At 34.9% G+C, this 17,145-nt stretch overlaps 1 protein-coding gene across 10 annotated transcripts in view; it reads right to left on the reverse strand.

Moving 5' to 3' along the window:
* The window catches only part of PTPRK (protein tyrosine phosphatase receptor type K), a 546,973-nt gene that overhangs the window by 23,802 nt on the left and 506,026 nt on the right, over positions 1-17,145 (reverse strand). For 4 of the 10 annotated variants that reach the window (XM_072833588.1, XM_072833608.1, XM_072833578.1 and 1 more), the window contains 6 exons: positions 15,399-15,428; positions 10,244-10,404; positions 3,961-4,145; positions 2,166-2,253; positions 1,059-1,135; positions 846-863 (listed from right to left, as the gene is read on the reverse strand). In XM_072833588.1, coding sequence (XP_072689689.1) covers positions 846-863; positions 1,059-1,135; positions 2,166-2,253; positions 3,961-4,145; positions 10,244-10,404; positions 15,399-15,428 — 559 coding nt within the window. Of the gene's footprint in view, positions 1-845; positions 864-1,058; positions 1,136-2,165; positions 2,254-3,960; positions 4,146-5,168; positions 5,570-6,455; positions 6,468-8,333; positions 8,370-10,243; positions 10,405-15,398; positions 15,429-17,145 lie in introns of those variants that run through there. The other 6 variants (XM_072833628.1, XM_072833618.1, XM_072833647.1 and 3 more) reach the window with 4 other exon arrangements.

Consider the following 17,145-nt stretch of genomic DNA (forward strand, 5'->3'; position numbering starts at 1 on the left):
TTGTGCTGAATGTTCAACATGCATTGCTTTATTTAATTCTCAGAACGATGAGGTTAGAACTATTATTATTATCCCCACTGTACACATAAGGAAACGGAGGCACAGAGGTGAAGCGACAGTCCCAAGGTTCCCGGCATAATTTTGACCAGGGAACATGAATAAAGAGCCTGTCCTTCTTCCATGTAATGCAGTATTATTGTTTCCTCGACAATATTTTATCTTTGAATTGCTAATCACTTTCCATTAAATCAACAATTTGCACGTAGATAACGTTTGTAACCAAAATGTAACAGTGGAGCATGTGATCAAAACAGACTTTTTTTTTTTTCGTTTGCACGGTTCGATATATATGTGTGATATGTGTCTTTTACAAATGCAATTTAGTAATGCTTTTGCCTAAGTAATTTTAATACTTTAACAAGCCAATACCACACACCACAAAATAGTCTTCCTACCCATTTTTAACATCAGAAGTCAAATGTAAAAAGTAAAATTTCAGAAACGCTAATACACATCATACTATCCAGCTTCTCACATGTTTGGGGAAAGGGAAGAATAAAAGCCAGAAACAGAAATCATCAACAAATAAAACTCGAGTACAGAATAACTTGTCAAAAGCTAAAAATGGTCCTGTGTTTCTAAACATAGCAAAGGGAAGGAGGTAAAATAGATCTTCACACATGTAAAGGAGTTACGAAAAAATGAACATAGATATACCGTATGAGGCTAATTAGGTGAAGCATGCAGAGGTAACTAGTAGTAAGCATTAGTAATAACTGTAATTAAGAGTAGTTTTATTAAATATTTATAATAGGGTGCTGTTATTTACATATAGTGGTACTTACATCCCTGTACAGCCAAATCTACAGCCCAAACCAAAGTCAGGTGTGAAAGAAAGCACAACAACGTCAGTAAGTACTAGGACGTAGAACAAGGAAAAGTGTACAGTTTGTTCTTTATTTTAAAAAGCTAGCAATCACTTTATAGGTAATAACAAGCAAAAAGATTCACATGTATAAGCCAACAAATTGGGCACACCGAACTATAAAAATACTTACATCTATATAGTTGGCATTAATGTAATCGGAAGAAGGATCATCCTCAACAGGTTGCAGAATTACTCTGGAGTGGTCATCTAAAGGTTTTGAACAATAAGATGAACTTATTAAAAATTTCCCCTCCGTTCTGAGACAATGACCTCGGCAGACACCGAAAGGAATTCAGTGGTGGCTGAGAGCTTATCCATAATACACTACTATTCAAATCTCCTTAAGGAAACACAAGAACTTTAATGAGCTCATGACTTATTACACTATCCCATCAATAAAGATTCGATGGCTAGCATCTTCATAGTGAGGAAGCTTTTCGGGAGCGTGGTAATCAGATGATGAGTCATCATTTGAGTCATTCTAGTCCCGCCTCTTAGACGTGGCTCTAAATGGGGGGGATCTTTCCCTGCTGCATGTTACAGCACACGAGCCACAGAACTGAGAGGAAGTTTCAATCTCTGCTCCTGACGTCTCATTTCTCTAGAGGTGAGGTTGAATTCTGACGTATTCAGAAGACGTTTTAAAATAATTTAAAATGGGGGCTGAGTGTGGCAGGTACATCACTGGTTACAAACTAAACGTGTTCCTTTCCTTACCGTTCCTGCGGTTTCATAGGATAACCAATTGGTTTATCCCATGTAGACACCCTGAAGCCTTAATGATGTCCCTAATGACAAATAACAAGGAGCAACGGGAGTCAGGCACTGGCTCCGAGCAAGAAATAAAGGTTCTATGGAAAGAATAACACTCCCACCTTGAATACGCTTGGTAGAAGCGTTGTAGCAATTTATCACTGAAAAGACCTTTCTTTTTCATTATCCTGGTCCTCTCAGCTGTCAGTAACACCTCCACGCATTTATGTGCAAACATAAAATCAAAGAGCACGTTATCTCCACAGGGTGAAGAGTCTGAGTCAATTTAATTAACAAAAATGACGACAACTTCAGAGTCACTGCCAAGGGCTAATGCTGTTTTGATATTATACAGATTACTTTATAAACAGCTGCGCTTTATAAACTCTCTTAAAGTTTAAAACCATATAAGGAGGCCTTGTCGCTTACTACTTAGCTGCTACACACAATATTTACATTCACCAAGAACTGTAGGAGAACTTACATGCGATAATGTTTCCATATCGATTTTTTGCTCTATTTTGATCTTTTTTAGCTACATCCCAAGATGCGGACTGTCCTTCAAAGAAGCTCTGGAAAAAAAAAAGTAACAAGAAGACTGAATTTAACTCCTTTTCTTGATTCAGGTTTTATCTGTTCTGAAGACCAAAATAATAAAAGCCACTTTTCTCATGGCGGAAGGGAGTCCTAGAGTAGTAAACAAGTTCTCTTTTCAGATCTCAAAGTTTGCTGGACTCTTGTTCATCTAGGACTGGACTGAGTTCAAAATAAGGACAAGAAACAACTTCAGGGGGAAAAAAAGGAGCTTGAAACGATTTCAAATCTAAGATTGCTACAACTTTGAGAGATGGAAGTAGGGAAAGCATCACAACTTCAAAACTATTTTTAATGAGTATCTTTCCAATGTTTTTACTCTAGCATTTATAACAGGAAAAAAGAAAACCTGTTTTCCCCCATAATTATTCATTAAATCGTGTGCAATACATCACATGGCAGTTTCTTTGAAGATCATGAAAAGGACTGAGTCTCTACGAGGGACCATATGAAAATCAAAAAGAGCCACCATATCCAAGAATCTTGGAACAGATGAATTTGCTGATTGGTTTAATTACCATATGCAGCAATTTAAAATATGCGTATAGATTTCTTTTTGCAGTAAAACTTAAACTTTGCTCAACACAGGAAATGGGGTCTTCAAAGAATCAATGTCTTTGAAGTGAGGTACACAGGAATACACATGAAATGAACAACAACAACAAAAAAACCATCTTTGGCAGGATATTATAATTCCTTGCACTATTTTGTTGCCACAGCGTAGTGTTTCCGGTACTTGTCTACACCGACTCTCAAAACTCCCAGCTAATTTTATTTGCTCCCAAACTCAGGTATACAGGCAATCTGGAAATAAAATAGAGTTCAGAAGATTCCTCGAGAAGTTGAATGCATTTCAGATGGTCTTTCAAAGTCAAGTACTGCTTGGATCCTTTCACTTTCAGTGCGTGTACAGGGTGGTACCTACTTGGCGGTGGAGAAACTTCCTTCCGTGCCCGAGGCGGACACCTCTCAGGAAGTGTGCAAAGTGGCGAAGGAACTTTTTCCTTTTTCCTTTCTGCTATATTGTTTTTATTGAGATGACAAGTTTAAATCACTCCCTGTGCAGTGTGACTTCTACTTGTATTTTGGATTTAGTAGGAAGGGGAAGTAAGGTTGGAAGAAAACTTTCCCACATCCTTCTTTTGGCTTCTTAGTGTTGTCTGGATTCGCAGTGATCTGTTTTTGTTCTCAGCCACTTCGAACCAGTAAGCCACAGAGAAAACCGAGCATGACAAGTAGGACATGTAGAACACAGAGATGGACCCCACTTCTCACCAGGGGATCCACACGCAAGGAGGCAGAGAGGTAGCCCTACTGCTTAAGTCATTCAAATGGTCGAATCCGTAACAGTAACAGTGGGACTCAAAGGATCCTGTTAATGGATTTTTTCAGTGGGGGAGATATGAGGTCTAACAGAGCAGTTTTTAAATAGCACAGTAAAATTCTGGAATCCAAGTTTTAAGAATTCTTCAAGTGAATTTTGACCCAGAAAGTGTCCCTTTTATTCAATTTCATCTGCCCCTCCCTTCTTCCCACATACACATTTGAGGATATTCTCATAGACACAAGTTTATATATGCGTCTACGGAGTAGACGTCACTCCTTATTATGCTGAAGGGAGGAAAAGACATTAAATCCCACTATTTGATTAGAAATAAAATGTAACATGGTTTAATAACTTTCACCTCATACTCCTCTTTGAACCCGTAGCTGTCTGATGTCTTCATGAGATTAATGTGCTGCAGTAGGTCGGCGACCCTGATGGCTGGGTGCAGCTGTCCCGTCTGGTAAGGGGATTCCGTTCCCTCACAGAGGTAGCGAGGTACGTCCAGTAGACGACTGGATTCCGCTGTCGCACTGTGGTTCTCATCTGGCATTTTTCGGATTCCAGAAGATTAAAAGAAAGACAGAGTTACCTTGTTTAATACATATCTATGCAAAGAAGATTATAAGAACTTCAGATTTTTCTGATCACAGGAGATGAAAAAAAAATCTAGCACAGGTCTAGGGCGGCTTCCCTGTGAGGACAAAGCCTCTGACAGCAGCTCAAGATCTGAGGTCAGAGTTTACTACATCTAGGTCAGCAGGATACTGGGTGCTGTGAGATGTAGACATCTGATCCACTTTCAGAAGGTGTTAGTGGGAGATTTTGTGGGGTTCTCCTGTTTCTTGCACCTGCAGTCACAGCAGCACAGAGTAGGACCAGAAGATCTGGTTGTCAATTGGAGAGGTTTTTTTTTTTTTTTTTTCACTGTTGAGTGACCTGAACAGCCTCCTTCCCCACCATACCCCACCCTCGCTCAGACCCAGTCTAGGCAACCCATACCCACAGGGCTGCCACCTGGGGCTTCTGAGCATGGTACATCCCAGACTGGGAAACGCGGGCATCCTGCAGAGTCGTGCCCTGGCCCCACTAAGTCTGCTGGCTGGGTTACACACGCGTTTAGACTCCGTCTGTATGCCCTCGGGTTTATTATGATGCCTGTTGATTTTACCATAAATATGTTCTGACTTTTGTGGCCACTGCGTGAAAGCAAGTAGGGTATGTCTCTGGGACAGAATGAGCAGGTAGTGTAGGCAGTTCCTCTGGATCTGATCCATCCAGGCTGAGCTACCCGGCTCCTTCTTTACGTTCCCGTGACCTCCTGTTCTACACCATGTCCTTTCACTTTACTCTGTATTTCAGTCATTTCTTTAGTAATCGATTTCTTTTCACTAAACTCTGAACACTCAGGGCAGAGACAGGGTCAAAGTTGTCTTTTTATTCCTAGCGACCGGTGCAGAGCTGTCATTCAATAAATATTTCGGTGAATGAATCAGTTAAGACAAACGGAAGCCCCCACCACCCACATTACAGTGTAGGCCCCACCCCAATTGTATTATGAGCTGAAAATGAAACTTTTAAGTCTCTTTATGTCACAAGGAAGAAATGAACAAGAACATTATACCTATGAAGAATAAATATTATTTTAATGACCACAGCACTAATCGTTACAACGAGAAAAAGCATGCTTATATTTACCACATTTAAACTTACCACTTAAAAAAAAAACAAATGTTTTAAGGGGTGTTACTTTGGAAAGCATTATACTGCCATATTCATTAACAGAAGAGAAAGTACACTCTTAGGGAGAACTTTTGTTTTTAATGATAATGCATACTGTAGAGAACGATATTTAATTAACAGTCAAACATATTTCAAGTGCTGATACATTTGCCTGTTCTATCACCAACTCTACAAATAGGAAATGGCAAAAAATGAATTGTTGTCCCCATGATAAACATTCTTTCTTCCTGGAGAAGGGAAAAAAAAAAGAACCCCACAATCAGATTTGTGTGCGTCTATAATTTAGTTTGATTGCATTATTTTACTTTCTCTTACTAGGCTGAATGTTTTTTTTTTTTTTTCCTTTTCTTCTCTTTTCTTTTCTTTTCTCTTGGCACTTATTTCTAAAAATATGGCACTGAATCCAAAAAACCCCTGGTGGATTCTGTTGTGACCTAACCACCCAACTGGACTAATGTCCTTTCGTTGGGTGTTGCCCACGCCTCTACACACAAACATTTGCTAGCAAACACGATTCATGAATACCCTTTACTTCCTATGAGACCACTCTCAACTGATCTATCTTTGCTAAAATATTACAATCAATAGATTGACATAAAGGTTAACATATAAGTTAAACTGAGAAGCCACTGGCTTGGGCACTAGCACAGAATATACAGCTTAGGATGAGAAGCAAAGAGGACGGATAATGTTGGAGAGGCAAAACGCAATCACCCAAGCTGGAATACGGTAGCCCGGGCTTTGTGGGGCAGCCCCAGAGCTCATACCATACCTGCTGGAGCAGCAGAATATTTACAATTGTAAAAGGCTCAGTGAGAAACAGAGAATTCACTCATATTCCAAATCTTACATGGTATTGTCCAATATGAAATAAACAATGCTTTCTGTTTTGCATTAAGCTTTAACACATTAATACAATAAGCATTATTCATTAGAGTAATCACAGATGAATTATTAATCTCAGTACATTTCCACCTCATTACACCACCTAATAATGTCACTAGCAGTGAGAGTACATGTTCTAATCATTGTCCTTATTACACATTTAAGAATAATAACTTCGAATATTTCCTTGATGGAAAAGTTTTCTAGAATTCTTTGCAATGCACTTACCAGTTATAGGGACTTTAACCCAATGAAGCAGTAAAACACAAAAAAACAAAAATATGAATCAATATGAAAAGTTTCTAAGCGCTTTTAAGATCAGTACGTAGGTATTAATATCAAGCAATATTTGAAGCGACTTCAAAAATTGCTTTACAAATACAAAATCAAATGGATGTACAATAACTGTAAACACTATGATTCCAAGAATGATTAAAAATGCAACAAATTATTTCTGCATCTGATATGACTGGTGGGATTTAGTTTTTAAAGAATAATTTAAAAAAGCCAGCTTGACTTTCAAAATGAAATAAAATACATAACAATTGCTTATATGAATAGATTTCACAACTATTGTGTTAACTGTAGGCTTCCTTAAACATAAATACCCCTTTTCTCAAGGCAAACTATTGCAATAATCTTTTAAACTTTATAGTTTATAAAACTCATCCTTATTATTTCATTTTCTTTTTATAAAACTGGGAAAGCAAAGACTTATAAAAGGTACTTTCATGGGTTCATATCATGAGTCCTCAGGAGAACTAAGAGTTGGACCCAATTCAACATTTTCTTAGAATACTACTGTAATGAAACTTGAACACTTAGGTAACTAACTTTTCCTCGGTGAGTTTTTAATATTTTAATTGAATTTTACTTATTAATTTGGTGGTGATAGCATTGTATAGTATTCTGCTTAAAAGAAAATGACATTTTCTGAGGCATTTGGTGCCATCCCAATGATCATGATTCCTGGTTCCTCCCTTACATGACTGAGCTACCCATTGGGATGAATTCCAAATTTTTTCAGGATGTATATTCTTTATATTATAAAATTATAAGTTTAATAATTATTTTAGTAAAAAAGAGGTATATTTCACTTAACTGAATTAGTTGTATTGTTCCTTAATATTTAAAAAAATGTATTTTAAATATTGAACTCATGGATAATAAAAACATGCACAAAATATAAAGTTTTATGTTCACAGGGAATTTGAATATTTATATTTCATAAGAGAATTGGGAACGTTTAAGATACGTTTGTATGGCAATTTCCATATATCTTTGGTTACATCTTAAATACTAGAAACATGAAGGTAAAACTGATAATAGAACTTGTTAACATATAAGCAAGCGGGTCATGAGTCATTGGTATGTAATTAGTCAAGGAATAGAGTACAAATTGAAATGAAACTCATTCCATTCTTTAATATACAGTTAGATCAAACATTAATTTTACATTTGAAAAGGTCTTATTTATCACTAGCAACACCATTTGTCTTAGATGTTGTACAGTGGCAAACCTTGGCTTATTCTAGATTTCTTGAAGGGTAACACATCACACAAGATGCATGTAGAATGCAAAACCCCACATCAATATTGTAGCAACTTTACCTGCATTTATTAAATTCTTTATAAAGACAAAATGCAAGCAAATGTACACATCCTTAAATATTTACTTGGAAATGTGTTCTTTAGTTGCTATAAACTTAGGGGAATTGTAAAAATATTTCCATCAAGTAGATTTTTATATATAAACTAATTATTCAGGTAGCACTGGCCCCTGAGATGTGTGTATTTGGGTTCATTCTGCTAACCTGCATATATAAATGTTAGTGATATACTAAGGGCCACTGTACTTTTGTTCCAAATCTAACAGAACCAAGACTTTAAAGATATGTTGCTTTGAAAAAGCATTTTACTAATTTGAAATCCATTAGATCTGACTGGTTTCATGACAGTTGCTCTCTTTGATAAAGATCATGGCTTAATTTTCAAAATCAAGCTGCTTCCTACACTGTAAATCATTACTGTATAGACAAAGCTATATAACTCATGCAAGGATGTGTGATCCATGCAAGAAAGAACGGTAAAGAATTAGGGCCTCACCTAACACAGCAGTCGGCACAAGTGGATCATTGGGCACTGCAGGAAAACAGAGCTCATGAAGGAATATATTGCCCTAAAGTTATATTTTACATTTTTCCTTTAAAATAGATTTATGCTTTCTCAAGAACTATATTAAACTTTCTTTGATTATTATAACCTGCAAAGGTAAAATTCTCTTTTTCAGCTTGGGTTATCTCAAAACACCAGGAAAGGTGCATCTATAATTAAAGTTCAGCATTCTGTTCAATTTTAACAGCCAGGAAGATTCAACTTGACATGATAAAGATTATAAAATCGGTGGTGAGGTGGTGGTGGTGGTGGAGACCCATTTAGATCTATCAAGTGCAAAGTACTTAGAGAAGTAATTATCTCATTTTCATTCCAAATAATTTTTTTTTCAGTTAACTTGAAGAGATTTAATCCTCTTTCCAAATTCATAAGTGGATATCAATAGTTACACTGCTGAATTCAAGCTTCTTAATAAGGTACTAACATCGGCAATAGGCAGAAAAGTTTGGGGAACAACAATGCTTTCATATCATTTTTGGCTAAGTATTAAATCAGATGGTTAGAGAGATGGTATATCTATATTTTCAGCAAAATTACTTTCAACGAAAATAATATTTTATGTTTTTCTCTATCATTTATCTTACAGTGGAGTAAAAGTAAAGTAGAGCAAAAAGGCCCTTTTAATGATTAAAATTAAATTTCAAAATGACTCATACAGCATTAGAGCTATTAATTTGCTGTAGATATAGATCAAGGGAAATTATGGGATGCTTTTAGGGCCAGTAATTATTGAAAATTTTCACCAAGCTGAACATTTCAGGAAAAAAAAAAAAAAACACTTTCCCTTTCTATAAAACGCCATAAATGCACACAACCTGCAAATACTTTATTTTCTCTTCACCAAGGCATACATGTTTAACCTGTATAGGAAATAATACGTCTTTTGTTTGCTTTTTTCCTTATATACATGTTTCAAACCAGAGGAAGCAAACCTCTGGAATCTGTGGTGGAATGCCTTTGCATATGCACGGCCAAGGATAAACTTGGTTTGCCTCCCTCATGCCTCAATTTTACGTGAGGGTTTGAAGAAACAGGCAGGGAATTTAACTTAAAATTTAAGTTTCAAAATAAACACCGTGCTATAGAACAAAGGATATGAAGTTCACAGGAAATTTGAAGATAAACAGTAATATTGATTGTGGGGCAATTATTCAAATCATCTGCCATTAAGGAGTACTTCAGCGTAAACGTCTCCAAAGCCCTGCCTTTATAGATCAACATTAGGAATTTTTAATGTGGATGAACAGATGGATGGATGGATGGATCGTACGATTCCCTGCCAATTCCCCAATGCAAGTAAACTTTGGGATTTCACATCAGATGCTAAGAGCATGTAGTCTCTTCTTTCCCCCTGTTAATGTTTTATTACTGAGATTCTCTAGTAGGAGTCTTTAGTAGAATAATTGAATAATTTTACCCATGCCGATAATTCCTAGAAAGAATTACGATGTTAAAGTTCTAAAGGGACTTTATCTTACACAAAAGAAGACTCAAATGGCAAAATAATTATAAATAAATTCTGAAGTGAAACCATTTTATGTGGGTAATCAAGTATTTCAACTTAGAGCAATGATGTGTGATTTGGCCTTAAATAGCATATGAATATTTTTTATGATACAGTAATATAAGTCACACAGTTTGCAATTAGCCTAAATCCAGTATCGAGACTGAAAACAAGTCTCCCTAAAAATTCCATAATATCCTCTATCACTTTTTCTCTTTCTGGTTGCTTCTTCCATTTCTGTTTTACTTTTTTCTCACTATTCAAAGGTAGTGTGTTGAATTCAAAGTGATTTAAAGGGCTTCAAAACCACCTATTAAAATTTTAATGAAGAACTTACATCTTGGACTGAAATTATGCTGGTCCATGAAGGTGATGGAAAGAGGATCTTCTGCGTGCAGAGTGCTCTGATCAGCGTAACTTCGGTCCATAGCATTCACCATGTGAGTCATCTCCTGCCGGGTGTTCCCCATGGCATCTTTGCGTTTTTTAGCAAGCTTGCTGCCAAGGCAAATACAAAGGGGAGACTTAGTGCGAGGCTTGGAGAGAGATAACACCAGCAGTAAGCAGCAGGAAAGCCCAAGGATAAGAATACATATAGATGTGGTTTGGTATCTCTAACTTTCATCATTTCAGGAATCAGGTTTGATATTCAAACAACATCTGCTGGTAGCTATAAAACTATTTGTCGTATGGATATTTCAACATTTAGGCAGTCAACTGAAGCCTTTCACGTCCTGTATCATTAAAACCGTCATAAATTATCACTATGCTTTATTAAAGCCATAAATAAATACTTCCTTAGTACAACTGTTCAAGGAAAATTTAAGCTAAAGCTACGTTTTGGCTTTCCTCTTGGGCAATTAATTCTTTTGATCACCTTTGAGAAGTTCTTCTAGGGAATAACATGACTAGTTTTTAAGGTTTATTTTACTAGAGTCACCCAAATAAAATGCACAAAGAAATCCCATTCTTCATTCTCTGTTTTATTATTCAGTAAAAATGCAACATATGTAGCATTAGCATATTTAGCAGCAAATTTATAACATTAATCCAAACTTAATCTGGAGAGTTATAGAACTTACCACTGCTGGATTTAATGCAAATACACACACATATATATGTATATGAAAAAATTATATACTGTGTAAGAAAAGCACCCTGAGAAGAGTTTGGAAAATACGGTGTTGACATACGCTACAAATGATCATAATCTTGAGTTACAGTCATGGTCAAATCGTAAAAATGTGTTCTAGAACCAAAAGGCAGAGTATTTACTGAAGAAATGCCTTATAAACACAGCAGGGCAAGTGGCTTAGGGGATTTAGAAATTAGTAGAGGACTTTTGAGCTACTCAAATATTGACATCTTTATCTTATATATCAAGGACGTGAAACACATTCTGGGTCTTTGTGGATGTTACACATAAAACAAGCAATGAAAAACTATTAAAGGTATATAAAACATTTACATCACATTAACAAGGCGATTTATACATAATATAAATAAAGGCATTCTAAAAAGCCTGGAGTAGCCAGATTATGTTTATGGCAGCGGTTTATGTTGCCTTGGAATTACTCCTTAGTTGTCTGGAGAATGCCATTTCTCGGCTAGATTATTAACTAGGACATATTCTTCTGATTCTCATTAATATCTGTACTAGAGTAAATGTGCTACAAATATTTTTTAAAGGCTCATTTAATGCTTGTATTTCTGTCCAAGGGCTTTTCCTTTATAAAATTAATGTGGCAATTTGAGAGCTACTCTGGATTTTCCTTTTCTGAGAATTATATTACTCGGTCTCCAGGGGTACAAACTCAACACACCCAATATACTGATACAACGGATTTGACACTTAAATAAGATTGTCATAAACTAGGCTTTAGGATGCAAACAGCATTAATATTTTAAAGAAATAATAATAATGGTAATGACACTACTATTAATAAGACAACAGTTGCAAAAGTATAACAAGAACTACCACCACCACCATCACTACCACGACCACCACCACCATCATTTATTAGTAATATTTGCTGTATTCATTGAAAGCGTTACCTCTTTTTTCTATGTGGGTAAAAACCCTGCAAAAAGCTTACAAATTTCAGATAGGGAGTAAAACAAGTGCTGCTGCCAGTGGAAAGACACTGTATGGAAAGGTGGGGACCTTGGAGAACTGCAAAGCCATTGAGGGGGCAACTTGCCTAAGTGACTATTGGCATTTGATCCCAGGATTGAGCTTCTGATCTTAAAACTTTTAAAAGACAAGTCATGAATCTGAATATTTATGTTAAACTTCCTGACTTTTTTTTTCAAGTGGTTTTATTTTTTTGGAGACCCTGCATGGGGCAAATTAAACATCCACAGGTCATATTTTAGTCTATAGACTTCACTTTCCAAACTTACCTCTAGACCATCATAGAAGGTGTTTGTTCTTTGACCTACAATGTTCCTTTCCCTCTAATATCAGGTTAGCTTCCATTCTGTCTCACTGCATCGGGGAGGCTTCCCTGATCCCAATACAACCTTCCTCAGGTTAGGTTTCTTTGATAGGTGTTGTGGGTTTGTGTGTGTGTGTGTGTGTGTGTGTGTGTGTGTGTGTGTGCTTTAAGCTTGGCATGGAGCCCAACACAGGGCTTAAATGCATGACCTTGAGATCAAGACTTGAGCTGAGATCAAGAGTCAGATGCTTAACCAACTGAGTCACCCAGCTGCTCCTCTGCTAGATATTTTGATGGTGCCATGTTTTGTGCCTTTAACAACACTCATCCTACATCAGTGCAAGTAACCTTTTGTTTCCCCGCTGTGTGTTCCATGGTAGGAAGGACCATTACTCCTAGTACTTAGACCATCTCTGGCACATAGCAGGCACTCAATAAATACTCACTGAATGGATGATTTAGGCCTATTATATGCTTTACACTTTTCATTTGTTAATTCAATGAATTCTTAGATCAAACCACTGAAAAAGGCATGAGGATTCTAGTTGTATAAATGAGTTCACTGAGGCTCAGACAAGTTAAATAACTTGTCCAAGGTTATCTGTCTAATAAGTAGGGAAGAATGGCCTAATTCTGAGCCTAAGCTGTTCCACTATATGCAGTTGCTGCCTTTTGTTTTTTTTAATGACACATTAAAAAGTGTACCATAATATGAAGCATCTACTTGGCTCTAGGAATTAAACATCAGTTGTTATAAATTTGAGAAGAAGAATGTGAATATAAGCACAAATGTTTTGCCCCTTTAAAGTGTTAAAACAGAAAAAAAAAAACTTAAGAAATAATTTCCAATCTTTGTTTCTTGGACAAGAAGACTGGATTCATCTTTCAAAAAATTTGAGATTGAACTCAGGATAAAAATAACACAGTTGAAATGTGGATTAAAAATAATGTTAAAATTTTGAGGATGGGCAGTTCAAAGCATTTAGAAAAGACAGGTTTAAACTTTGAGGATTTACTTTAAAATGTACATAATTTATATGTATATTTTGTGGGTTAGGAAAGTTAAGAAGCAATTAGTTTGTCAAGTGTACCACAGATAAAAGTTTTCATGGCAATGAAAGACTTTTCAGATTCACAAACCTTTGTTAGATGACAAAGTATTGGGGGATATATATAACCTTTGTTACTATTTGCCAGCCATGTGTTTTCAACTTGGTTTTTATATTTGAACCCTCACAACAACCCTGTGAGGTAGGCTTTAATTCAGGTTATTATGAAATAAAAATTAACATTAGAGTTAAGTGTTTTGATCATGAGTGACAGTCACTATGACAATGTGAATGGATGTTAGCTCAAAGATCAAATGGTTTTCTTTTAAATTGTATTTATTTACTTTTATTAAAAAATCCCCAATTCAGTCTAGGTATTGTTTAGATTTAGATTAGGTATGTTTAAGCAGCTTTTAAAATCATTTATTTGTGACATTCTTTCAAATTATGTTTGATAATGCTAATAGCCCTAAGAATTCAGTAACAGCACCATAACCTACCATATAGCCTAGAATAAAGAAATGTTATCCATCCACTAAGAAGGCAATCCCATTATAATATTGCAATGGTTTATGGTAAGCTTTCTGACATTCTCATAAATACTTTTTAATTCCTATGTGTTTGATGATTTTTCTCTCTTTGAGCAAACTACATATATATATACATATGTATCTATGCTCTGTATATATCTATATATATCTATCTATAGAGAGAGAAAAAATATATAGTATATATATATACATGTAATATGTATGTATATGTGGTGAACTTCAGGGCAGTTAAGCAATTCATTTTGCAACTATTTGAGTTTGACAGATGTGCAAATGACTTTCATTATCAAAGCAGCCAACAGCATAAACTTCTGCAGGTGGATATATGGGTGGGCTATAAAGAGGAAAAGTGCTCCATAATTGTATGAAATGGTACAGTTAATTACCTTTGCCTTCATCAAATGTGATTTAACAAGGATATTATGATTCATCACAATAAGCCATGAGCACTGTTAGTTTACACGGGCTTGTTTTAGCAGATTACAGGAAGCCAAGCGTTTGCAATATTTAAAATATTGGCAGACCTCTGCTATAGTCATTGAGACTCTTATCAAATTTTATTGTAAAGCTAGCTTAAATTTACCTAGTAAAATAAATACTGTGGGATAAATGCCCCCCAAACATACTTAATCACAGTCCTTAAGCTTTAAAAGCTGGCAAATCAAAATTGACCAAGCAATGTCCAAGGATACCATACCATCATTTCTTTGGATTGGATGAATGCCCTGGCATCTAAGGTAATAAACTGAAGATGACTAGAGAAATAGAGAAACAATATTCTCTGTCCTTATTCAAACTAATATTCCATACCTAAGTACAGGGTGAGCTAAGAGTTTGGAAGAGAAAAGGAAATAGATGAGACTTAGGTGTGTTCTGTGTAGGATCACAGGGTTCTTTTTGGTCTTGGTTTTATAAAATTATTGTTCTGTTTAAGTTATAATAAATTGACTCAATTTTTCTTTTCTAAAAAGATTCTTTGTTTCTTTGTCATTGCAACATTATCATTTTATCCATTTTTTTTTCTTTTATAAGAGCATACTCCTTGCCTAGATGGCCAGACCAAAGGTGTTCTGAAGTTATAACTCATCCTGGATTCCTGGAAATGTGGAGAAAGATGTTATCACAGTTAGACCTGACCTGATTTGTAATAAGAGGTACCATGTTTATAATATACAGATTTGACTTAAGTAAATAAATGATGTTTTGGGCTGTAGTCTAAAGCTATTAATGGAAAATTATAAATAAAATTAAAAGTAGCTGAACATACAGAAATACAATATCCCTTTTTAAAAAGATTAACAAAATAAGTTAATGGTTAAACTTTATAGTTTTAGAGTCCAGAAAATATCACCAAAATCACAAACATCTTTAAAGTTTTTGTTCTTGTTTTTTTTGAAAAGGGATACTGCATCTTTAACACATGTAAAGTTGTATATCACCCGTTTTCTACTTACAGGTAGTAGGAGTAAGAATAGTAGCTCCTCCTGGCAAGCAAATCACAGACAGTGGAAAAAGAGAAGCAATGGTGAATGAAAAGCGTGACTCTGTCACATTCAATAAAGCAGAAAAATGTGCGTTAAAAAATAAAATAAAATAAAATAAAAGTCATGTTTTTTTTTTTTTTTTTTTTTTTTTGGTTTGCATTTCAATTTGCTCATGCATCTGGTTAGATTTTTTTTTTTGCCATGCAATTAAACAGACAGATATGCAATAGAAAAATAAAATTTTAAATACATAATTTGGAAAAAATAGCATGCTGATATTTCTCTTGCTGCCAAAAAATTTAAAAATTAAATGGATTGTGTATTTCAACATGCAGTTAAACATAATATTATCTATTACCATCGAAAAGCCATGACAGATGGAACTGCTGTGTATAGAACCTGTTCACTAAATTGACTATTTTTCTCTCAATACAAAACATAAATATCTATTAAGTTAATATAGAATATATGCAGAATGACATCTAAATTTCTAAACAAGTTGTTATATCCTAATGGTACAGAGGTACATACATATATTATGTGAATATACATATGCCCCATGCACTATATATACATGGAGATATTTCCACAGTAGATGTATGTGATCATGATATCATACACAAACATTTACTGTATTGAAACATACTTTCAAATTTATGTTGGGAACTAATAATGTATTCATGCTGCACATTTAAAATATAATACATAACCAATGAAAAATGGCATACATTTGGAAATAATTCAACAGCGTTTAAATTAAAAAAAAATGACATTGCGCTTTGAAAGATGCACTATCCCTTTTCTTAGCCTAAAAACTTACTTTACATATACCCTCAGCTGTAGAATTTTACTAAATTGAATTCCAAACCATATCTTTACACAAAACTCAAAAAATACATAGAACTTTCTTACGTGAGAAATATACCTATGTATATTATTCCCAGTGAGGGATAAAGTCTTGAGAAACTTAATTTCCCATAAAAGTAAAGATCATGAGAGACTAAAATAGTTTGATTTTACATTATTTTTATTATAAATTTGTGTTTAAAAGGGAAACAGTATATACTAAAATTGATTAAGCTTGATACTATGCAATACTGTTATAAAACCTACCCCTTTGTGTATGTATAATAAATATATTTGTTACTAAATCATACACGATACATTTGAGACATACTACATATGAGTCAAAGTCATTACAAAGCTGCTTATATAAGGGATTCAAGTAATTTAGTTATAATATTATATGTCGGAAGGAAATATATCTAAATATGTAACTTTCTGTCTATAAAATTGCAACTTTTCCTAGTCCTAGAGGTAGTGGTGAGGAAGAGAAAGGAAAGCCCTGGAATACTTTCTATCAAAAGACAATCACTTAAATTATAATTATGAAAAGTCAAACATTAAGCATTTTAATAGAGAGGCCAACCATTTAAATTATGAACCAGAAAAAGAATTTGCTACATTATGCAATTTTAGACAGTTGTCAGAGCATTTTACCCACACAAAAATAATCGTGCTTAGAGCTTGTTTTGGTTTACTTTTGGAAATTTGTTTCAGTGTTTTGTTGTGGTGGTTATTTCTGAAACAGAGGGCCATGGATAAGGAAGGTTAAAATAACAAATAAGTGTTGAATAAATAACAAAGAAAACCAATAAGTTTAACCCAATTCTAACAGAGTGAGGACATAATCAGAAGCCAATTTCATGCTCTCATT

This window comes from Canis lupus, chromosome 1 (genome assembly GCF_048164855.1).
Source record: "Canis lupus baileyi chromosome 1, mCanLup2.hap1, whole genome shotgun sequence".
NCBI classification, from domain to species: Eukaryota; Metazoa; Chordata; class Mammalia; order Carnivora; family Canidae; genus Canis; species Canis lupus.